The 25234-nt window shown below is 46.1% G+C and overlaps 1 protein-coding gene across 1 annotated transcript in view; it reads left to right on the top strand.

Moving 5' to 3' along the window:
- Nucleotides 1-25234, top strand: part of LOC104331382 (uncharacterized) — a 38074-nt gene that overhangs the window by 469 nt on the left and 12371 nt on the right. The window contains exons 2-7 of the mRNA XM_075432446.1: nt 7260-7419; nt 9088-9167; nt 10189-10421; nt 18030-18266; nt 19649-19726; nt 20949-21165. Coding sequence (XP_075288561.1) covers nt 7260-7419; nt 9088-9167; nt 10189-10421; nt 18030-18266; nt 19649-19726; nt 20949-21165 — 1005 coding nt within the window. The remainder of the gene's footprint in view (nt 1-7259; nt 7420-9087; nt 9168-10188; nt 10422-18029; nt 18267-19648; nt 19727-20948; nt 21166-25234) is intronic.

Raw genomic sequence — 25234 nt, 5'->3', positions numbered from 1 at the left:
ATTCCCGGATTCTTTTGCATTGAGAAAGGGACTGATTTTTTTTTTTTTTGTGGTTGGTTTTTAGCTTTTATGGTGGGTTTAAAAAAAAAATAATCAGAGAAGGTTCGTCCCCTGAAGGGCTGGCTTGTGGCTGAGCTGAGTTCTGATTCATTTTGCCAGCTGCCTGTGGGACTCTGAGATGCTGAGGTTCCGCTGCAGTGGAGTCTCTTCAGATCAGCAGTGTGGTCCAGGCAATGGGATCCCAGCCCCTCCCTTCCCTTTGGATCCTGCAATTGTCACCTATTTGTCATTTTCAGACTATGCCAGATCCAGCCCCAAGTACCGGGAGACCCCCATCTCCCTGACCTGAAGGCATGTTGATTCTGTGGGATGGGCTCAGCCGGAAGGATGGATTCTCCTTCTCTAGGAAGCGATGGCATGATGGGGGCCGGCGGCCGGGACCCTGCTCCCCACATGACCGAAGGATGCACAATTCAGCTTTCCATCTGACCTTCCTGTTGGGGCTTTCGGAGGGCCCTGAGCTCAGCTTGCCACACCAAGCACTGCCTTGGCATGCAGCTCTGTGTCCTGAGCACAGGCGAAGAGCTTCCTTTGATTTCACCAGCAGTGCCTGAAGGTATGAACCCATCTTTGACTTCTCCTTGGCCATGTTTCTGAAAGCTGTCGTTGTTCAGGAACAAAGATCAAGAAAACCAAAAACCATAAAAGGAGAGGCTGGAAAAAATTGTTCTTCAAGAGTCCATTGGACAAGAGCGAGCTCTCATTGCATTGAAGCCTTAATTGCAGCCAAACCCACTTAAGAACCTACATTTGTCTCAAAGCTGTGAAAAAGCTGTAAGAATAAACTCCAAAGCCATGTAGCCCTGCTCCAGGAAGGGTAGTAATAAGCTCCTAACACCTAGCTCTCACTGCTGGCTTCATCTCCAGATAGCAAAGCGCTTTGCAAAGAGGACAGACTGTTATCCCCATTTGACAGAAATGGAAAATAGAGTGACCAGACGAGGAGCAATTTGCCCAAAGTCACCTCCAAAGCTGTCGGGGGGTGGATTAGATGGCATACTAAAGCTCTTAGCCTGTTTACCAAATACTCATCTGAAATTTTAACTCATAATTCAAACGCTGTTTGGATTGCTCTCCACAGGGCCTGCAGATCTAATGCAGCTTGTTATTTGCCGAATCCTAAAATGGAATAATCTTAGGTATGCAAGGAGGTCTGTCCTCTTCAACTTGTTTATTTGTTTTGATTAATATAAATCCACTGAGCACTGGGACTTATTTTATGTGCTTTTCTTTTACTCTTTTGTTCTGTGTGTTTACTTATTTTCCATTTATACTTCCCTGTTCTATTCTGGGGGCATTGATGTGCCTTCTGTTTCATTTTAGAAGTTTACAAATTGAGTTTCCAACCTCTGTCTGTTTGCCATAGCCAATGACTGCCATGTACTCGTACCGTCCGTCCTGCAGAGGGGCTGCCAAGAGTGTTGCAGGGAAGATCTGCTCCCCCCAGCCTCTTCATCCTCTCTGCCCAGCCCCGGGCTCTCTGGGCACGCTTTGCAGGTGGGTTGAGTCGGTCCTGGACTGAACTAGCCCAGGGTGATACAACTCAGATGTGAAAGATGCTGTTCTGGTTGTGGGGTTGTCCACATTTCCTCATTAACTTCAGTTTGTGTTTCATCTGCACGAAGAGGAGACGGCCAGCTGACCTCAGCTCCGTCACATGCTCTTTAATTACTTTGCTTTAATTCCTCACCAGCCTTTTCTGCTCCAGCTCTGATGTGGGCCAGCTTAGGCTTTCGGATGCCTTGGATGTTCCCAGTGGTTTCTCCTGACGCGTCTGCCAGCCAGTGCATTGCTGGGACCCTTTCTGGGTGTGCATCACCACTGGTACCGCTGTGACGCAACCTCCTCCAGCCCATGCAGAGACCTGGCCTCTGAGCTGGACCCAAGAGCAGCAGGTGCTCCGATGTTGGGCTGCATGGGGCAACAGGTGACCTCGTAGCTATGGACTACTAGTAGATAATCTGAGGTTCAAAGTCCTGGGACTTTTTTGGCCTCATACCTGCTGGTTGAGCTGGGACGCATGTCTGTGCTATGTAACCAGAAGGTTATGAAATTGCCAATTATCTCCTTGAGAGGCAGCTGCTTCCCAAGGTCAGGATGAGAACATTGCTCTTACATAAAGCCAAGGCATTGAAAGTCAGCTTTTTTTTTTTTTTTCTTTTTTGGTGTCCAATGCTGTTGGATCTCACCCGTTGCCTGTGTGCTGGGTGGGGGCAGGTGGGTGAGCTGGAGCGGGTGCAGCCTCAGCCCGGGGCCATCCTCGCTGCGCAGCCTCTGCCCAGGTGATCGTGAGTGGAGAAGCCGCGTCCCCTCGACGGACGCCTGAGCACCGACGTGCTGCTCTGCAGAGGCAACAAACCCAAAGCAGCATCCTCTGAGGCTGGGGGACAAGAAGAAACATGCATAGTCCTGCAGGTAAACTCCGTGTGGTGTGGGGAGCTCCAGGAGAGATGTTGTGACAGGAAGGGACACCGTGTGATGTCCCAGTCCTGGGTCCCCCGGTGCCCCACAGAGATGTGACCTATGGTCTCTGTGGCTTGGCAGAAAGGAGCAGAGGAAGGGTTTATTGGGGACAGGAGTTCGAGGCTGAGCAGGGGAGGTGGGTCTGCAGGAACCAGAAGTGGAGCGGGGAGGAGAACGCTCCCAGGAGAAAGGGATGGGTGGGGAGGTGGACACTCGTAATGCCAAGAGAGCTTTAGCTGTGACTAATTTCTGATGGATTGAGGTGTTTGTTTTATAAATATTTTTTTCTGCAGCTTTAACCTTGCTTTGGTGCTTTCTGTGGTAGCCATGTACATCTGACGTGGCACACACAGTGAGGTGTTTGCTGCATTTTTTTGGCCATTTTCTAAAATCATCAGCTGATTGTGGGAATGCAGGCTGCTCTGAACGGAGAGACTTTGCTCTCTCACAGCCTGGTCCAAAGCCCGTTGAAGCTGTCAAGAGATTCCTCTCGACTGCTGTAGGTTTTGGATCCCGCTGTCAGTAAGTCCGCTTACCCTTGCCACACCCAGTGTCTTTATTATGTATGAAAATAAATGTATACTTTGCATACTCTCTGCCAGTGACTCCAGAGCCTCCCTAGTGCAAGCAGAGGAGCACTGGGGAGCATACAGTTTTCCTATTTCTTTTCCAGCCGTAGAGCCCGTAGAAAACGTGTCAGCCGGCATATGTTTTCCTTGCCTTCACCTGAAGTTCAGGCAGAGTTTAGTACCCTGGTTCCTGCCGTGAACTGGCTTCTTCCTCCCCCTCTTCCTCCTCATGCTCCCACTCCACCCCTAAGCCACTGTCTCTGCCTGTGCCATCACTGCTGACTTGGCTTCAGGCTCTGGTACTACTGATGCTGAGGTGAAGCATCAGCTAAGCTCTGCTCAGGGTCCCCAGCAACGTTTAATGGCCAGGCTGTTAGGTTGGGCCCATGCTGCCAGCCCGCTCTTGGCTCCATGTGGGCTCCGCATGCCTGTGCCCCAGCTCATGGCCCTGCCCGGGCTCATGGGTGGTGGGTTTGGAGCCACCGAGCAGCCCTGCAAGTGCCACAGCTGTACTCCTGCTCCCCTCTGCTGCAGCTCCATCCATACATGTGGGCATACATCACAGCTGGGTTTAACGTATTTGGGTCAAGAAGTAGCACAGGGTCTCCTAAGAGGCCACAGTTTTGTGTGCAGTGTTCTGGTGGGGTAAAGAAATAGCTCAAGCATTGCATTTTGTTCCCCATAAACAAGATTGCCTGGTAAAATGCAATGGCTGAGGCGTATTTGCGTGCTAAAATGAAGTGGTGAGCGTTGTGATAAGCTGTTGATGCCTGAGGTGCCTTGGTGGGTGAATACATGGCTGGAACTGTTTGGGATGGTTTTATCAGACTGGATTCCCAAGCGTTTAGCACGGAGCAGCTCCTGCCAAAGCACTTGGCACCCAAGCGCCGAGCCATCTGGCAGCACGGTGTTGGGGTGGATCAGGTTCAATGCTCTGCCCTGGCTGGGCAGGAGAGCTCTTCTGGAAGTCGTTGCTGGGGCTAAAAAATAGATCTGGAGGCTGGAAGATGAGATGAGGATAGCCCAAAAACTGGAACCAAAGGTCTGGTCCCGCTTCTTTGGATGTGGCATCTTTGGATGTGGCATCTTTGGATGTGGCATCTTTGGATGTGGCATCTTTGGATGTGGCATATTTGCTTCGGTTTTGCCAAATCCAGACTGCCTTGATGTGTGCTGGTCCCCGTGCCTTCTCCTGGGCAGCCCCCCGCAAACAGCACAGTGTCCTCCTCTCTCCTGGCTGAGCTCCCCCCACCCAAAAAGTCCCATCTAAGCCCAAGCTACAGAGTTTGATTTCGCTTCTGGGGCAACGTGTCCCTCCGTGGTGACGCACTGCCTGCCTGCTCAGGGAACACTCACATCCCCATATACAACCTCCGCCCCGCCTGCAATCCTGGCTTTAGGACGAACCAAAAGTGCCTGATTTCAGAAAAAGTAGAAATCTGCAGTCTACCGCAGAGATCTGTAGTCTATTATTCAGCTTAGCTGTAAAACAGGCTGCCTGCGCTCTCAGCATCTACTGAGGAAGGTGTTGGGAACCATCCTGGTGGCAACTGTGGTCCGTGCTACCAACTGTCGCCTTATCTTTTTTATGAAGCTGCTGGAGGCTTAAAGCAGCCCTTTCCTGCTCTTGCGTGGTAGGGCTTGAACTCCTCTGCTTTGCACCTGGCAGCATTTTCCTTCTCTGAGTGAGGTTTTTCTTTTTCCGCTGCTATGTATGAAGATAATGCACAACTAGATGGGAAAGGGATGTCTGTGTGTAGATAGAGCTGTGGGGAGGCAACCAGGCAATCAAGTTTAGTGCTTAATATAGTCCAGCAGCCTTGCCTTTTCCAGGAGTAATGTTAAAAGCAAAAAGTACTTCCATAAATTTTCACTCACCTTAGTGCCGAGAGCCTTAAGTGCAGCCGGGCCGGGCAGCCAGCCCTGAGCTCTGCTCTGACTTTTGGGTGCTTGCATAAACGAAGGCAATTCTGTCCTCTGCTGTTGGCCCAGAGCATCATCAGGCTGTGAAAAATCACAGCGCTCTCTGAAAAGCTTGTGTATTCTCAGCTACGGAGTTGGCCTGGGCACGCACTGCCTGCTCCCCTCCTCGGCAGCCCTGCTCGGCGCTTGCGGTGGGTGTTACAACACAGGGTGCGAAGCACCCGGAGGTGAAGATGGTTTTCCCCCCTCCTTGAGTGACGGGGGATCCTTGTCTGTTACTCTTCCATTAGTGTAACATGATGATTACTAAAACCTGACATGGATTTTAAACGTGGTTTTCACCCCTATATTAACAAAGGGCTCAGAGTGCTTGGCAGGGAGGATGAGCCGACCCCGACCTCCAGCGTCCTGCAGCCGTACGGCGGGAGCCCCGAGATGCTCACCTTTTAACACTACATTGGTGTTACGAGGTTTTATTCCCTGATTTTCGGTGACAATGCAGTGGTGAAAATGCTGCACAGACAATGTGTCTTCACGATACGTGTAGCTGGGCTGAGGGATTTGCTGAAGTCAACAAGCTAACATGGTCTGGCAAGGGAGTTTCCCAGTACTTCTGCACTTGCAGTGAGTTATAAACGTGCCGAAAGAGCTAAAAGCTACCCCTATGGCGAGAGATCGGCATGAGGTGTAAATCAGGAGCTGCTACAGTCAGCCTAAATCTACCTTCCTTGTACGTCACGTTGGGCTACTGCCCTGAGCATGATCCTCCAAGTCTGGTCCAGGCTGGCCATTCCCATGTAAAATGCACATATATTTTATGTTCCTTGTCTGCTTTAATATTTTTTTGTAATTTGGTTACTGAAAATCAGTGAAGTTGTCTCAAAAAACAACAGAGTTATCATGTTAGTAGCTACAGAATGCTGAGAAACGCTGCTCTGAGAAGCAGCCCTTCGGGGAGGTTGGGGCCTTTCCCCATTCCCAGAGACAGGAGGTGATTCCTGTGGTGCCCCTTGGTACCAGGGGAAGGAGCGTACAAGCTTTCTCAGCAGTGGGCTACACGAGGTGATGCTCTGATGGTCTCAGTAGCTTCAAGCCAAAGCTGTGCTGGCCGCCTGTGGGGCGGCTGGATGCCTTCTGCGGTGTCCAAGACCCTGCCAGAAACCTGTCCTGGGGTGGGGACGTGGTGCCTGCAGCAACAGCAGTTCCACGTGGCCAGGACACTGCTCTACAGCTGCTGGGCTGGTCTGGGCCAGTCCCCCAGAGGAAGCATGTCCTCTCTTCACCCGCTTCACTTACCTGCAGCTTTTTTATCGTAGGGAATAAAACCCTGCCGGGGGCAATCTGCCCCACCCCACTCCTACTCCCAGCCTGCTTGCCCCGTGCCTCTGAAATCCGGTCTCACTGGCGCTTTCGTAACCAGGCACGTGCTCTTACACTTGAGAGGTGGGGCAGTTTTTCTGAACCATGTCTCGCTCTGTGGGGCCACAGCTCGCAAGGGCCTGCTGCTGCATAGCTGCCATGTGAAGATACAGGTTTTCTGGGGTCTCAGGGCGAGTTTGGTGCCACAGGCAACATTGCTTTTGCCTCCAGGACAGGCTGTCTTGATCCTAGAGGTGTTCTTGGAGAGTTTGAAATGGTGGCATGTTGTTGAGTTTGCGCATAACTGTTTCTCTCTTCACCTGAATAGTCAGCTTTTGGTAGGGTCTGGCTTGTGAGAAGATGCTGGGAAATTTGCCACATGGTGCTGATGCGTTCAAGCGTGGTTTTTGTGACCTGAGAAACAGAGGGTTCAGGACGGCGTGTAACCACTGCTAGCTGTTGTGGCGGGTTGGAGGCAGCGAGGAAGGGTTAGGAGATTGCGTTCCTTCCAGGGTGATTGCTACATCTCCTGCTTAAAACCATCAGTTGAAGAGTGTCTCTGATTTTATGCCGTCATGGATTTGGCACAACAGTTTTTGACTGGAGTGTTTGTCAGTTTGGCTGCATTAGGACAGGTGCAACTGGCTTCTGGACGGGAGCCTCCTGGGTTGCTCTGCAGACTGCGCACAGCAGAGAATGCAGGAGGGAAAAATGTATTAGAAGTATAATATTTTTTTCAATTTGAAAAAGTTTCAAAATTCCTTCAAAAACCTGTATTTCATATGGAAAAAAAAGTGCACTTGTTTTTTTTTTGGTCTAAATTCCTTTTCTGCTGAGCTAAGCAGTTACAAAATCATTCTTTTTCCTTTCATTTTTCCATTTCAGAAACCCCAGCTGGACTCATTGCTGAGAACCTCCTCAAAGCCAAAGAAATAGCCCTCAATGACTCTCGTGTTCCTGAACAGCTCAAGAATTACTTACAAAAAGCTCTTGATGTTGCTCTTGGACTAGACCCTTACCTGGATGCAATGGCAACTTCAGAGAGGTATGAATCCTCCTTTGTGACCTTGTGCTTTATTCCTGTGATTGTATGAATATGTTCTTATATCTTCTGTTTAGCATATGCTATAAACATTGGGGGCAGTGGAAAGCGGAAGAATGAGCGTTAGCTGCCTCCAAATACAGAGCAAAGTGTGCACAGACTTGTGTGCCTCTGTACACCCATGGCCTTGAGGGGAGGAGGTGAGAACAAAAAGTCTTCACTCTGAATTTTGGAAGATATGCTGCCAATGGACTGTTGGCTATGGCCATGTCTGTGCTGGACCGTATCCTGTGAGAAATCAGCAAGCCAGCCTCCGCGCAGTGCCCGCCGACAGGCTCAGAGAATGAGCCCCTGGCTCCGATAGGTGCTGGGATAAGTAAAGAATGAAGAAAACCTGCACCTCTGGATCCGCCCTGTAATAACAGCCTTTATATGCAGCTTTTATCTCCAAGCACTCAACAAACATTAATTAATCTGCTAACTAAATTACTCTAGTAACTAGACTAATTAATTAAACTAATTTAAGGTATCATTAATTCAGAAGTCCAACTGATACCCTCATTATTCTTTTTTGAGCTACAGTATATTACCCAGCCATGTGGGGTCTGCTAAACAATTCCCATTTATCAGTGTACGCTTTGATATGTGGAAAAACCCCGTTCTTTCTAAAATTGACAATGTGTAAACTGTTCCAGGCTGTGGATTACGGGAACGCTGAGCTTTCGTTCTGTTGCTGAAATAATAGCTGATAGTTGTTTGACTTACGCTTGCTGTACGATAATAGCTATACATTATCTTATTAAAGTTGTTAAAGCATTTGTGAGGGGCAGAAAAGAGGTTATATGAAATGTTCTACTCTTCAAGTCTTGGATTATCTGAGTGTGGCTGACACGGGTTATGAATTCTTTCTCATTTTACCGAGGAGTAGTGGGGGGAGCTGGGGGAAAAAAAAAGAGCTGAAAAGGCTCTAAATTCTGGCCCACAGAAGCATCACCAGCCATTTCTGGTGGTTACTTTCTTCAGATAGGGTAATCTAATCTGTCTGGAGGCTATGGACTTCTTCCAGTCATCTATTCTCTTCTCTTTGTAATAGGTAGCATCTCACTTCATCCAGAGATGTTGTCACAGTCCTGGCTTCTGTGAAATAGCATCCGGAGATACCCTACTTTACTCAGCATTTTGGAAAGAAAACCATTTTATTCCTGTCTTGCAAAAAATTGCAGGTTTTACATCTTTTCCCCTATTCTGAGATGAAACTTTTTTTTTTTTTTTTCCCTGAAAAAAAGACCACCCTAGAGCTGAACAAAACCTGGCCAGGGTAGCTGGAGCCATTTACTCCCAACAAGCAGACAGACAGACACCTGTCTGGGACCAGTTGGAAATGGGAAAGATTTGGGTTTGAACAGTGGGGAATGCTTTCCTTTTGTCCCACAACCGCTTCTTCCCAAGCCCCTGTGGCTGGAGCAGCTGCCAGCACCGAGACAGGCCTGTTGCCAAGCCAGCTCCTCTTCGGAATGTAATTTAGGGATATTCGTGATGCTTTTGGGTGGATTTTTCATGCTCATGCACAAATGGACCTTTTCCAGGAGCTGTCTCCTGGTTGCTGCTTTTTATGCAGGATGCTCAGATTTTGGTTGTTACCATAACATTGAAATTTCTTTCTTTTTCCAGAAATATTTCACCTGACCACGGCCCAGGGGACACTGGAGGAGTCAGGCTGCAGGAAGAACATGCCCCTGGCTCTTTGAATGGCAAGTTGGTCAACCAAGAAGATTAAATTGCACTAGACTGGTGTAAAGCTTATCACTGAAGTTCATCGTCCTCTACTCCGTCTTGAGTGGGGAAAGGATGACTACCATAGAAATGCTCAGAAAATGTGGAAAATGACTTAAAAAGAAAGATATGGACTTCCTGTAGGCTTCGATCTTCCTTTTGCATGAATTTTCCCTGTCCCCCATCTCCCATGCCCTTGTGCGCACCCACATGTGCCCATGCACACGCTTGTGAGTGCTTTAATTCTCACGGCCACCCCATCCCTTAATGAGCAGCAGAGAGAGCATCATCCTCACTGGAAGGAGAAGGACAGGAAAAATCCTGTTGGTTTGGGCTTGGGAGTGTCTGATAGAGGTTTTCGTGCTTTTGCGGTGGAGGTGGCCTGTGGCCAAGCACTGTACCTTTTCAGGTAGCAATGCCCAGGCTTGTACCCCCATACAAAGCCTATTACACTAAATCTATTCCCAGATTCATTCTTCCCAGATGTTCCCATCTTTTGAGTAATAGATCATCGCAGTGAAGTACTCTTATAATGTATTACACTAATACATTGTTCGAAGGACACCACTGATGATAAATTTCTTAAATGATGGTGCTGTCTAGGGATAATGACTCTAAGAGCAAATGCAAGGTAATGTAGTGATTTTTTTTTTTTAACCGGGTTCCAGAAAGAATATGGAGACATCTTAAAGCCATTTTCATATGGGTGGAATGTTAAAATATGCAATATTTCAAGCACTATTTAACAAGCACTTGAACAATAGCAGCATTGATGATAAAGGTTCTGCATTTAAAACCAGTCCCTTTATTCTGTTGTCTTTTAGCTGCATTTTAGATGAAATTTTGTCAGATTCTGTTGTTAAACCCTTATTTGAAAGTGGTTTAAGATTAGATTTTTTTTAATGATCACTTAAAATGTACATCTAATTTTCATTGTGAACAGGGTACAGTTTTTTCCTATGGTTTTATTTTTAAATTTTCATTCTTGTCTTTCAACAGGCCCAGTTTTTAGGATGTTTGTTCATATGATCAGAGCCAGAAAGATTTTATTAATTGGCAAGCTTAAAGGTTACAGTATCCTTGCTATCGCAGAAGAATTGCCAGATGATGGCAAAATCTTTGCATGTGCAGAAGCGCCGTATCTCGGAGTGAACAGCCAAGAAGCATTTGATTATTCTTCAGACGGTAAAAAGATAAGCATGCGAGTGGGCCCAATGGCAGACACTTTGGAGGTAAAGTCGGTCGGAAGGGGAGTTTGGGAGCTCTTGTGCAGAGCAGATGAAAGAGTTTTGGGCAGGTCCGATTTCCTGCCCACAAAATGGTGGACGGCGACCCTAGTTTGCTTGCAAATATGTGAATACACTCTTGCACTGGAGTTATTCCTTGATCATGACAGTGTATGGTGGGACAACTCTGTCACACAAGATAGGGTTTTTTTTTTGCCTGTTTAACTGAAATACTGCAGCTTTTTGATCAGAGGAATCACAAGCTTTAAATGTAGGTCAATAGGCTTCAATGGCAGAGTTTTACTTGACATGGCTAGGCTTTGTTTCAGAGTCTCTAATTCCAAATATAACAAGCTGGAAGACTGTATCTGTGTCTTGCTGAGCCAGCTCTTGAGAAGGCCAACTTACCCCAATATTCACAAGAATTAGGGAAGTCCTGAAGAAGTTTGTAATTCAGCCACAACCTCTGACTATTTTCCCCCACTGAAAACACTGCGGACAATTAGACCACCAGTCTCTCACTTCCAGAGCAACGCGATAAGCTTCAGACAAGCAAATGTCTTAGCTATATTTGTTTCATTCTAATAACTTTGTCCCAAGAAAAAGAAGAGCTTATGATTGCCAGCAGGAGGTTTGCTAGGAGTCTCGTGTTTAATTCCCGTTTATGGATCTGCAGGACATTGCTGGAGGTCCAGCACGGTAACAGGTGATGGCCATGCCAGGTTCATTAAATACATAGCCTTTCTACAATTAGTGCAGACCAATTTGATCTGATTCCATTTTCAATCTGGATGTGTCAGTGTGAGCTTGATTGTAGATTTATTTGCATTAACAGGTACCATATTTGTTTCTAAAATGAAATGGCCAGTATCCTTCTGACCTCTGGCTTTCATGACCTCCAAGTTTGATAAGAAAGAAACGAAGAGCTTTGCCAAGTATATGAATAAACGAAATGTTATAGATCACCTGCAATGTGCAGCATTTAAAATCCCAGCTCCCCGCAGTGAGTGTGAAATTAATTGAATTGCTGTTGCTCTCTAGTGCCCATTCTGTGCAACTGACTTACTGTGACTGAATTAAAATACCTAGAGGCAGGCAGAGTACATGCTGTGTAGACATTAAAGAAGGGAGTAAAGACATGAAAATTAAATCCTTAAAACAGAATGTTGCAATTGATTTTTATATCCTCCGACTGCAACATGATGGCACGTCCTGACCCCAGTTCTGCAGGTACTCAGGGCTTCAAACAGATCCTGGAGCTGATGGGAGTGGAGATTCTCATGTTTGGCAGGAGAGATCCCCGCACTGGGGACACCTCTCTACACAGGATTTCTGCACTGGGCTCTGAACTTTTCTTGCTGGCAGATATTTTGTCATTGGTATCAGGACAATCAGGATTGTCCTACAGATCTTAATCCACAATGGCTGTAAACGATGAAGCAACGCATTTGGTGGCCTCTCTGGTGCCTTTGTATTTTGGGCTTATTGAGGTTTGCCCAGCTGGAGTGGGGCAGCTGAGTGGGAACACACTGGGAGGCGTGGAAGAGGCTCAGGCTGTGAACAGCGCGCTGCCTTTTACCTCCTAGAGAAGACCAGTTTAGGTTGGAGGTCAAGCAGGCTTCCTCCACTGCCACATGAGCACGATGAAAGGCAGGAGGACGAGGCAGTCACAGGCAGGAGATGGGTTGGGGATGGCACAGCCAAGCCCTCACAGCTCAGCTTCGTGGAGGAGGTGGAGAACAACAGTGTTTCTGTCCCTCTTCGTCTGCAGGGAGGCTGGTCTAGAGCAGAGCTGGCCAACAGTTGTTGAAAAGCATGGTGAGATTCAGGAGAGCTGGAACAAACTCTAGCAAGGGTTGTCTTTGTTGTCTTTGGTGTCTGCAGCCCTAGGTTTCATTCTTGTCCCTCTAGAGAAATTAGATAGCAGAGATCACTGCCATTAGATGGTCACTCACCACTTGCTCTTTGGAGGTGCCTGCTTGTTGTGGTAACTATGGACGAATTTTACTTCCAAACTGCGTGCAATAGGGCAGGATTTCTGCTTATCTGCTGCTCCTCCAATTCTGCAGCAGTGCAGGCTCCTGGGAGCAGAGGATTTGCCTCGCTGCACTGTCTCTTTCAAAGCACGGAAATGTCATATGGTATCTAAATAACACTACCTGGCAGGGAAGTCCTTTTCTGATGCATGATGCTATGATTCAGAAAGTCCAAACTGCCAGAAGGTGTATGATGTACTCTCACTTCTGGCGTAAAACTAGTCCACCCGGGAGTTACATCCTAGCCTCTGCTAGAAGGTGCCATCCAAATGCTGCAAGAGGTGTCCAGCACTGCATCCACATCTGCTGTTGATGCCCTTTACGAGGAAAGCTGCCAGATGTTGCAGCAGTAGCCATGAGGATGCGACACATCTGTGCCTGTGCACCTCAGACAACAGGGCCTTTGTGGGACCCAGGTGGCTCTGGCTCTTCCACCTACAACCGTGGCTCAGCAGGGCTGTGAGCGGGTGGAGAGCAGTGCAAAGGCAGTACGTGGGTCTGTAGCAGCACCTTGACCAGGGTTTCCAAAGTCTCCTACCACTCCTTTGCATTAGCACACAGAGTTGGTGGGGATGGCCAGGTTCCCTGTCTCTTCTCTTCATGCGTGAGGGACAGGCTGCCAAGCTAGGTTAGGTCCCCACCAGAGCATGCAGCTCACATACACCATGGCACAAGCCTCCGTGCCCAATGACCTCAGTAATTTTTACATAATATTTTGAAATGTGGACTGAGGGGAAGCCTTTCCCTGGGTTCAGTCTTTGGTACAGGTGCTGTCAGTGGGAATTAGCTGCCTTTTCAACGTGTGCTGGGCCAGGGTTTAAAAACCTTTCCCAACAAGCTCCTTCAGCCTCACGTCGGTCGTGCTGAGCCTGAATAACCTGCCTTGCCACGCGTCAGCTGTGAGCAGGAGGCCTGATCCTGCACAAAGAGCTTCCTTGAATTCCCAGTGGACTTCTGGTTGAACAATGGATGCAGGATTGAGTCCGGAGGGAATGCAAACTACCAGGAAATTATTCCCATCCGTGATTTTGATACTTCCATTTTAAAACTGAAAGCACAACACGAAAAATACCGCCGTGTTTGCAGCAGATTCTGCTGATGGCGAGGCATTGTATAAGCATGTCGGGGTTTTCTTTTTTCTTTTTTCCCTCCTTTTACTAGACAGAGTAGGTGAAGAGGTTGAGCTGCAGATCTCATTTCTCCTGTTTTGCTGCTTGTGAAGTCTGCCAACAGAATCCACCTTGACAAAGTCAAGGACTCTGCGTTTAATGTTGAACTGAGTGAATAAATTATGCATGAAATTGTGTCGGAGTCTCTAGTGTGCGGAATTGCTCCTTTTGATATGAAAGGTTAATTCAGAAAGGAGTCCAAAATAGCTGGAAATTGTGGGGATAAGTGGATAGTATTCACTGTTGTGAGCTGTTATTACTAGAAATTGCATTCCCTCTCTAGCTTCCCTAGAGATTTAGCTTTGCCGGTGAATATAAACTGTACTCAATAGAATAGCATTTAGGAGTAACAAGAGTGTATGTCCACATACAGTAAAATATTCTAATGGTGTTTTAAAAGGAAGCTGTACTTTTTCATGTATTCTATGTACCCTCAGGATGGATAGCTATTACTTTTAGGTCAAGAACAAGGCAGATGGAAGGTAATAAGTTTTGTGTACATCTTTATTACAAATATGCTGACTGCATGATCCATATCAAAGGAACTGGACAGTCATTTTCTTCTGATTGAGTTTGTATGTGCCTTATGAGACAGTGTTGTCTCTGATCAGGACTCCAACCAGGTTTTGTCTCAGCTTTGGCAGAAGATTCATTCGTGTTTTTATTTGGATGTCCTCTCCCTGATCTTTTGCCGTATTCGTCAACAGTGCCGCTGTGCCCTTTCTTGTGCTCGCTTTTGGTGCATCTTCTCTATGTGAAGCAGTGCTATAAGTTGGTTTCTTCTTTTTCTTTTTTAATCCCAAAGGAAGTTAATGACTCACTGTAAGCAAAAGCATTAATTTTAGCCAAGTTTGCTCTGAATTAAGACACTTCTTGTTGCCATCTGTTACCATCTATGATGCCTCTGTAGCAAGAAGCTGGGATTGCACTGTAAACATTCAGGAAATTAGTTTCAGCGGGATATTTTGCAGGCAGATTATTTCCTTCTGGATCTCAGCTTTCCTCACAGTTGGAGACGTTTGGGCTCTGCCTCTCCCCTAGCAAAGGACAAAGACATCTCCAGCGTGCTGTGAGGTCCCAGGCAGGTCCTGGCCCAGTCTACTCTGGGAGGAGAAGGGTAGTCAATCCCTCCTCTTCAACCCCTCATCCATTTTGAAAGGGAAAGCAGCAAGCACTCATCTCCATCATTTCACCAACATTTCCGGTCATTAGCTCCACAGTCAGAGCTGCCGGTAGGGCAGCTTTTTCTTTTTGGCTCTCTTCGTTCAGCAGCAGGTGCTGGCAGTCAGGAAGCCCTCTCCAGTGTGGTACCCTGGCCACAGTGACCACCTGTCCAGTGCTTGATAGCCACGGAGCTCCAGAAAACAGAGCACTTTTCCCATTCCTGTGGCTGTTCTCCTTTTGTGTAGAGGCTGCTCCAGAGGCAAAGCTGGTTCAAGGAATTTCATGGATTCCTCTTACAGGCTTGGAGATGTTTCCAACTAAACATGGAAAACCCAACAGCAGTCTTGGACCTGTGGAACCAAGAAGCTCAAATGATGGCAAAGTTGCAGTATAAACTCCAAGGCAGTGATTCAGGAATTTCCATATAGGTGTCTAGTACTAGGTATCCAGAAAAATGAAGGGTGCCCAACTGACCTTCATGCTTGGCCATTCAGGACTTGATGAACTGGCAGAAGAGAAATGCTTTCCAAATGGTGGCCTTGTACACCCAGGCAGTGCAAGGACAAAGTGCAAGGACAAAACAGGCATGTGCTGGATACTCATACAACACAGGCACCCTCCTGGGATGAAAGCTGTGAAGTTAAAAGGTGGTTTATGTGTATCAGAAGACAGATAAGGAGATAAGCTGTCAGCAGGCAGACAGTACAGAAAGAGGGCTGAAATGAGAAGTCCAGCTAATGTCCAAAGAGCTACACAACTCCATATGGACCTAATGAAGTCAATGCATAAAAGTTAGATTCTTTTTCATTAGGGAGCCATACCAAGAAGCAGTAGCAACATATGTTCAGAGATGGCCACATCTGCTTCTGAATGTCTGTCCCCCACCTCCTCCACCCGGGAAAGTTACAAGATAGAAAGTAGCAATAAGTCATGATAATTTCTTGAATTTGGCTTTGGCTCTTCTCTCCAGGGAATGAGACCTATAACCTCTCTTCTCGATAGAGTCCTCCTTCCAGTTTTCATCTTTTGACCCTTCCTGAGGTATCTACATTGGATGGACTGGCTGGGTTGCAACCCGATATAAGATGATGCGTTGGGGCTGGCTGAGAAGTAGTCAGTTTTCCCCATAACAGCCCTCATATTGCTGTGCTTTGTATTGGTAGCTAGAAAGGTGTTCCTAACACACCAGTGTTTCGGCTCCTGCTGAGCAGTGCTCGCACAGTATTGAGGCTGCTTCTCCGACATTCCCCTTCACCAATAGGCTGGGGGTGGGCAAGACCTTGGGAGCGAAGATAGCCAGGACAGCTGACCCAAACTGACCAAAGGGATAGCCCATGTGACATGTGCTCAGCAATAAAAGCTGAGAGAAAGGCAGGTGGGGCATTTGTCATTATGACATTTGTCTTATGGAGCAACTGCCAAGTGTACTGAAACCCTACTTCCTGGGAAGTGGCTGGACATCGCCTGCTGATGGGAAGTAAGCAGATATCTTTCATTTTCCTTTGCTTCCATGCACAGCCTTTTCTTTTGCTTTATTGGACTACCTTTATGTTGACCCACAAGTTTTTTCCATCTTTTTTTCTCCCCTCCCTGTCCTGCTGAGCAGGGGATTGATGGAGCGGCTTGATGGGCACCTGGCATCCAGCCAAGGTCAACCCGCCACAGATACTCTTCCACAGTAGCAAAAATGTTCTTGATGCGTCCCCCAGTACAGCTCAAGAAGTAACCAGGGAAAAAAATTCTTACTGGTCATGAAATTAAAAGATGAATGCCAGGAAACCAGATGTCCCATTTTCTGCTACGTTTATCATAAACAAGCATATATTTGGTCTTAAGGTCTTCTTTCATTATAGTGTAGTACCTGAATGTGGATTCACGAATGCTTTTGGCAGAGCTGCTGTGCTATCAAGAATCTGCAGTTAAGTGTGACTATCCAGGCTCTCAAGCAGGCTTAATTTCTTAACCACTTAACAACCTCACAATGACACCAGTTTGCACAATAGAGTAATTCAGAGCTTGAATGTTCCAGTGCCTGCTATTTCCTCATCTGAGTGACGGGCTCTCTGCTTCAGAAAGGCTCCTGAAATCTCTGTTTGGGAGCCATCAACCTCACTCCCGAAAACAAATTAGTTTTTCACGTTCTCTTGCCATTTGTTATTGATGCTTTCTCTCGTATATCTCAGGGGATCGCTCATCACTCATTGTGCACAATGTCTCCAAACACAAAAGGGAAATCTGGACGCAAGAAGTGCTGTTAAAAGTTGTGGTAGAAACAGTGAGTTCTGGAAAACATAATTGTTTCTCTTTTCACTTGAAATGCCAAGACTTGAAAGCATTTCTGCTTGCCGAGATAGGTGGATGAGCCGTTGTTTCATTCAACTGCACACAGATGCAGTTAAATACTCCCAGATGGAATCTGAAATATTCCATAGCAGCCTCTTGGGCAGCGAGTGCATTAACTGCCACAGGAGAAGGCTGTAAAGGCTCCCATCTGGTCATCCATCAACACTTTTATACATTATCATCAGCAGCCTGCTTGGAGGGAAGGTGTGCCACATTTCTGAAAATCCAATTAGATGAGAGCAGCCAGTTCTCTTTTATCCTCTCTGTTGCTGAGCCATCCAAAGCATTTTTTTAGATTAAAGAAACATCATTTTCCTTCATAGGAGCTGTGCTGCTTTATCTCTATCATGACCTGTTCTTTTATGTTCTTTATAATTCTATTATTAATTGGGATTTCAACCATTTGCCTGCTACTGAAGTGGGACTCACTAGTTTGCAATTCCCAGGATCAGCCTTCTGCCTCTTTTTTTCCCAAAGATTGATATAATTGCCACTCTTCAGTTTGCTGATAGTTACTCTTTTGAGAAGAGATAACTTATTGCAGCACCTCAGCCGCAGGGTTTGATGCCAGTCCTCTCCGTTACCCTGATGGATCCATTCCCTTTGACTCTAGATATGCAGATGTTACTGCTGTGAGTCTCAACACCACAAGCTGGGATGAGCCATCTTCTTTTATGCCCTGATTTTCTTTGAGGCGTTCGGAGTTTTGGGCACCAGTGTTGCTGAAGAATTATTTGCAAAGCATGGAAACCTCCCAAGATCTCCAGAACTAGTTCTTGCAACGTCACTTTAGAAGAACAGGGTTTCCTCTGGTTTGGGGTTTGTATGAAGGACAATTTAGTGGCAAGACTTTAAGTTTGCAGGTAAATAATTAGTGTTTTCTCCAACATATTTTTTTCCAGGCATTGCATGCTGAGGACGAGCACTTTGATGTAGTCTTTATTGATGCTGATCAAAGAAATGCTGTTAACTACTACAGCTTTGTGATGGATAACCACTTGCTGAGAATGGATGGAGTGATCTGTGTAGAGAATACACTCATGAAAGGACAAGTCTACCTGGAGAACATATCTGATGAAAATGTACTAGCTGTCAGAAAATTGAATACAGTGATTAATTCAGATCCTCGTGTTCAGCAGGTTTGTGCAATGCAATTGTTTAAGGTGCCCGTGGTATGGTATCTATGGAATTTGCAAAGTACTCTTTAAAATGTTTCTTTTGTTGGTGCCATTATCCAGGGGACCTAAAATGAACTCAAATTTTATTATAATTCACCTCACTTGAGCTCTGTGTATGACTTTCTATATTCAGAAATGGTCCCTACTCTCTGTCTACATCATGCACAGTGTTAAAGGAAAGATAAAAGTGGAGCACTTAAGAGTGAATAATCAGCTCTACAGCACAACCAAGGAACTGCCGCTCTGCTTTAAAGGCTTCGGAGGCCGTAGAGCATCACCAGCCCAACAGCAGTCAACAAAGTCCTACTCCAGCAGGAGGAAAAAAAATTGTAATAGGATGCATAAACTATATGCTGTGGTTTTAGAGGCACAATTAGACAAATATCCTCCACGGCTTTAAAAGCAGGTGTGAATGGCTCTTCCCCGGGGCAGCAGCCACCAGCTTGTGAAGCTCGTTCTCATGCCAGGGCTGCGCTGGGGTGGCAGAGGGACTGCTGTGGCTGGGAGAGCCACCGAGGATGGCCGGACCTCCGCCTGCCCTCTTGCATCACCAGGCCAGTGCTGTGGTGGGACAGGCGAGGTCTGCTACCTCCCTGCCATAGCTCCTGCCCAGGAGGTTTTGGTATGTGCCACAGAGGCTTAAGGTCCTTGTCTATCTGCAGCTCAGATGGCCTCTCAAGGTGCCTCCTGTGACTCTGTATTTATTCTGTCATCAACGTATCAGTAGCAACAGCTTTTCTTTGTAGAAGAGGATAAATTAATGACAATTTTCCATGTCCTGAATCTTCCTGTTAGCTATTCAGTGCAAGTAAACAGCATGTTATTTCCACATCTAATGTTCTAATGTTTTGATATTGGTGTTGAATCTCCAACAGCTTTCACTAAAGTGTGATAATGGTATCAGAGAAGGTAGGTGGCAAAACCCCCTGACGTTCAGCCATGGGTGCAGGACAGATGTTCTATCAAATGCTGAAGAACACCGAAGTGTTGCTATTACAGTTTGCTGAGCTCCAAGAAGAAGACAGGAATAGCCTCATGACAGCATTAGCCAGGCAATGGAAACCCAGGAACCTCAGCAGCTGGCATTGATTTAGAAAGAGACAAAATTGCATTTTTTCCTGGCATTTGTGGAAGCCGTGAGTTTGGAAGAGGCATGTGAACAAATACAAATGCCTGACATATTTGTGTTGGAAGGAATTTCAGCGAAAAAATAGGAGTAGGAGAAAAACTGCCATGGACGAAGGAAGGAAGGACGGACTGTCCTTCAGATCAGTGGAACCTGGGTGATGGAAAGCCAGGGACAAAGCAGTTGAGAAGGATGTGTGTATGTGTTCCGTTTGCAGATAATTTTACCTGTGCACAGTGGACTGAGCATCATTCGAAGGAACCCTGCACCTCCAGACGCAGTGATTGAATCCAAGGTGTGTATTTTCTCTCTGTGAGCAATTCTGGGAAAATTTTGTCTGTACTGAGCACAGTGACAAAATTATTTCCAGGGGTTTGGTGGCGAGAGCCCAAACTCTCATTCTGTCATGCCATGATGCTGTGCAGCATGGATTTACCAGCTTAGGGCTAGGCACGTATTAGCCTCACTAGTCCACGGCTACACTAAAGCTGTTCAATGCTGACTCCTTGCAAAGCCTTTTGCATCAGCCATGCTGGTGCTGTGATAAATTCCCGGAGCGGCTGGTGTGCTGCTCGCCGGGTATCTGCCTGCGCAGCGGAGCTGGGGCCCAGCTGTAATGAACCACAGTATTTCTGAAGTAGCTCTATTTTTGCCCAAAGGCAGCACGTGATGCCCTCCTGTGCTCTCTGAGTTGAATATTTTCATGGCCCTAGATTTCACTGGTCCTGCAGAAAAGATGGTGCTTTTATTTTTCTCCATTTTATGTGGTGGGCATCATCCAGCTGTAATGAAATTCCCATCTGGAATCATAATTGCCGAACTCGGTAAATCCAGACCCAAACACCTTGATTGTTTTGCAGTTTCTGAGTGCTCCCGAAGCTATACCCACTGGCAATTCCTGGCATTTCAAACCAAATATTTTAAACATCTTGTATTTTCCACTTTGATTCCAGTCAGGGGGAAGTGATGTATGGCAGCTGATCAGATGACAGCTTGGTTTAAGTTATTGGCTGATATCTTTATTTGTGCACCAGCCTTGTGAAGATATTTTGATTGCACTCCACTCGAGCCAAATCCTTCCTTTGGAAACTTGCTTTCAGCCTCTGTGCCTTCCTGGAGCCGGTCGAGCCTGAAGGCAGGATTGGGCCCTGGGGGTGAAATAACTGGAAGACTTAATCAGTCATCATCTAAGACATTGTACTAGACCCATCTCTTCTGGGAAGCAGGGTCAGGAAATACCATACCCTGCTCGTATGTGAGTGGAGTGGCCAGTGCATCTCCCCAAACCACAGCCCTTCTTCTCTGTTGCCTTGCACCTTAGTGCTTCTATTGAGACTGATATCTGTGGGAATCAGGGTGCTTTTTGGCTTGAATTAGTCATAGCTTTTGTATTAAATAATAGGCCAAGATGACACGGATCTCACGTTCACCTCATGCTTACAGACAGAGTCCTTCATAGCTATCACGTTACTGAGCTTCGCACCTTATTGTGTAATGTGTATATGTGTTTGTTTTAGAAGGAAGTGGTGAGGGATGACGTCTTCTGGGGTCACAACAGGCGCCGCATCCTTGACCGGCTGTGTTTGGATGGCAAGGTGGCCTATGTCACAGGCGGAGGGCAGGGAATTGGAAGAGCCTTTGCTCATGCGCTGGGGGAAGCCGGTGCTAAAGTAGCCGTTGTGGATCTGGTCCTTGGAAAGGCAGAAGCAGTGGTGTGTGAGCTCAGCCTCAAAGGTAAGCACGGGATTGACCTGCAGGTCCTGCTGTACAAGACATGGTGATGAGTGCTCTAAAGGGCTGCTTTCCTTGTTCAAACCTGACCCTTTCTCTGCAGTACAATTCTCTTTCATCCAGCCCTGATGTTCCTCAGACTAGATTGTGCAGCAGCCAAGGCACCTCAGGCTTTACTAAGGTTTGATGACAGACATGGCCTACAAACTCGTTAGCGCATACTGCCTCCCTGGCACCTCTTCCATACCTAACGTCTGGACCAGGAGCCGGAACACCAAAACAGGGTGGAGGTATTGTCCACCTAAATCTCTCATTGTGCCCTCAAACTGAAGCAAAGTCATTTTTGAAACCCTCAGCTATAGTTCTTTCAAACATGCAAGATCAGATATAGGAACAAAATACTAATAGGCATAATCACTAAAATCCCAAATAAGAGGTAAAATCCTCTACAAGCCACTTCTATTTTAGCAGTAAAAACAGAAAAGGTAACATAAAATTGAATTTCCCCCTAGAGTCATTCTAAACTGCAATTGTAAAGGGGAAAAAGAAAACTGGAAATATAATTTTAATGAGAAAAGAAAGGAAGTGTTACTCACTTTATAATTCTTTTTGTGAGATTACAGAAGAGCCTTCTTCAAAGTTCAGTACTTCATTGCCCCTAAAGACAGAGCTTTACCCAGGAAATTTTCCCATTCCCATTTGGATAAAGTCACCAGTATTTGTTTCCACTCTGACTTCAGAAAGGGCCATTGGAAACCATATTCTCCAGCACAACCAGCCCCTGCAGATCTATTTCTATCGCCCAGTCTCAATCAACTTCCTGAGGAAGGGGCAAGGAATGGTTCAGTGTTGGTTTTAAGACCATCCTGAGCCTCCACAGAGAAGAGCTTAAACAAAAAGTCTCAGTCTGTACCATCCCAGCTCTAGTAAGCAAGACACAAGTTGCACTGCGTGTCAGTGTAATGGTTGAAGTTTGATTGCTGGTCTGATCCCAGGTAACATGCAGTTCCTATTACAAATTCTTGAGTCATCCAGTCCCTCCTTCCCTGAAGCTTTTCATTCTCTTATGCACTGAAGCCATATGGTCTTGGCATAAAGTAGCTGTGCCCTGCAAGTTGACTGCCTTTTGGACATTGTTTTCACAGTGAGATCCTGCATATCAAGTAGAGCTATTCAGACAGAAATGGGGTACTTGATAGAGCCAGGAGACTTTGGATGCCAACAGCCTATTTGAAAGCTAACTTAACTTATCTCCAGGGCATTTTCAGTAGGAGTTTGATCATCCATCCTTCAATGGCTGCCCTACATCTCTGCTCCTTTACCAGTGGGCTGCAAGCCCGGAGGAGGTGGGAAAGTGTTACAAAATGCAGTAGAAGAGGTCATGAGGCATAGCAAATATTATTGCAGGCTACAGTAAAGAAAATCTCGCTTGTCAGTCTTTACACATCTATATCCTTTGAGGTCAAGTGTTCTCTATCAACTTGACCAGTGCAGCTGGTCAGGGCACATCTATTCCACCTCATGGTGGTTTTTGAGCTTTCAAATTTATTGTCATTCCTTGTTGGAACAAACCCCAAACTTTGTAATGCTTTTATGAAAGGGAGTTATATCCAAATGCCTGTTTTTGGAAAGGATCTGCAAAGGTCAGGTTTTCAATCTCTTTCTCTCCAGAGGTAACCAGAGAGTCTAGCCTGGACCTCAGAAGCTTTCCCTTGAAAACTTTTGTTGAAATCAATATGTTTCTATGAAACATTTTGGCTTCAAAGAAGTAACATACTCTGTTGGAAATAAATTTTGACAAAAAGGTTCAGCTAGCTTTACTCTCAAAATGTTCACATGAGTAAATTGAAGCAATCGTAGTATTACTAGATATTTTTCCTGCTATAATAAGCACAAAGAAGATGTGGGTTTTTTTTTTCTCCTCTTTGCCTGTGGATCTCTAACCGAAAGATGGAAACGCAGTGCCCAAAGTCATTCCCATAATGATACTTTTTCAAAACGTCTTACTTCTCTTTCTTAAACCTACTTTGCTTCTTATACCAAGGAGCCCTTTACTGTCTTTTGGGATGGTGCCATCATTTCATGATGAGTTTTAAACATCAGAACCTCTGTGATCTCAGTTTCAGCATTGTTAGACAGCTCTGGTTTATCTCCCTTGGCTACAGGAGTCTTTGTTTTTAGATCCTGCATGAATACCTTTTTCAACAGTTGCTAATGGAGCCTGACAGAACAACCAAAACTGATGAAACGTAACCAAAAAATCCTAAGGGTTACCTTCCGCTACATACCCCTCTGTCTTCAGGGGGAATTACTGCCTGTACCTTAAGGCAAGAATTAGTCTGATGGGATTTTTAAAATGTGCATTTTCACCATAAACTATGCAAATGTCTTCCCCACAATGTCACTTCTGATCTGCTTGTCTATATGCAATGTATTACTTCCACTTATACTGAGAGACCAGAGACGAAGCCCGTGGCAGGGGGGCAGTGTGCATGTCCGCTGTAGAAGGGCACCTTGGGCAGATTCGGCACATTGATGTCTCTCCAGCATGGAGCCACTGGGCTCCTCTCCTGCCACCCTCACCACAAAACTCCCTCCATGAGCACCACATCACTAAACTGAGGACTGTAGAGATGCGCTGGCACCGTCATGCATGTAGCAGTGTGGACATGTGTTGGGTGTCTTACCTGTGGTTGGGACTACAGATTTCAAGCTATTTTTCCATAGTTTATTTTAATTTTTATTTTAATTTTTATTTATTTTTTAACAGACGGTTTGGGGGAACAGTAGAGAGGGAGAAAGTGGTTTTTCTTCCCTTTCTCAGAGTGCATGGTTATCAGCTGAATTGATTAAGGTGAAGTATGGGACTCTGGTTTGAAGTAAGCATGCCTTCACTGCTTCTTCGCTAGACACTCACACGTGGCACCTTTTGTCTTGTTTTTATGAACTATTGTAGAAGATGAAGCCATAATTGAGGTGAGAGGTGGCGGGCAGGTGAAGAGCTTCACTCTGTTACCATTAGTAACATGCTTGCACCCATTTTGTCTGTAAATTGAATAAAAAAGATTGCAGCCACTCCCTGTGCGTTACACATCTTGATAACAATTAGGAGGAGCAACTGGGGCTGTCTGGCTATTTGTATTCTTTCAGCATATTTAGCATAAAACCTGCAATAAAATAAGAGGTCCTGTTTTGTGGCAGAATGTGCATTGATTTTTGTAGTTGGATGGGTTATGGGTCTGCCCTTTTCTCTGCCGTGGAAAGCAAGGGGACCGTGGCATAGCAGAAGGCCAGAGGGGACATCCTCATGACCTGGCACTCCAGACCAGCATCACCTCAGGGAGTGTTCTCTTGCAGGTTCCTCGAAGCACTGGAGATCAAGAGGAGCCTTTCTATTCAAAAGCCTCTTTCCTGTCATTTTCTGCAGGCATCACTGGGCAGTTGTTATTTTGCCTTGCTTTCCTAAAAGTCTCCATCTCAAAGCTTCATTTTGGGAGAGTCTTCTCCTAGGATAGGTTTGAGGCTTCTTTTAAATCTTTTATTAGAATGATCTGGAAGAGGGAATGGGGGGTATTTTTTCCGTTTAAATAGAAGTAAAAAAATCATGCTTTAACAGCTGTAGCTTCCTGCCTGCACCCTGTTTGCTTGCAGACTGCTGATCTATGGTCCAACCCCAGTGGCTGCCCCCTCATCGGGAGTTAAGACCCATTTCACCACAGCCTCACTGGGTCCCCTTGTTTGACTTTCAGGATGTGTAGAATCCCATTGGCATCAGGTGCCTCGGTAGGTTCATTTTGTTTAATAATAAGGGTATTTAAAGCTGATTTTGATAGTAAATTAAATGAAGCTATTTACAGATCAGCACTGGTGCAAAAGTCAATGCCTGGATTCTTCTAGGAAAAAAAGTAACTTTTGCACGATTTGAATCCAGTAAACCTCTCTGAAAGTTTTTGTTGTTCTGGCAGTGTGATTTGCAATAAATAAGGCCAGGCACCGTGACTACCATACCTGGGAACCTGCAGACATTCCCAGTTAGCTCCCACCTAAAAGCGGTTTGGTTTTGTCTGAGGCT

Source organism: Opisthocomus hoazin, chromosome 11 (genome assembly GCF_030867145.1).
Source record: "Opisthocomus hoazin isolate bOpiHoa1 chromosome 11, bOpiHoa1.hap1, whole genome shotgun sequence".
In the NCBI taxonomy this organism is placed as follows: Eukaryota; Metazoa; Chordata; class Aves; order Opisthocomiformes; family Opisthocomidae; genus Opisthocomus; species Opisthocomus hoazin.
This window is presented reverse-complemented; position numbering and strand designations above follow the sequence as displayed.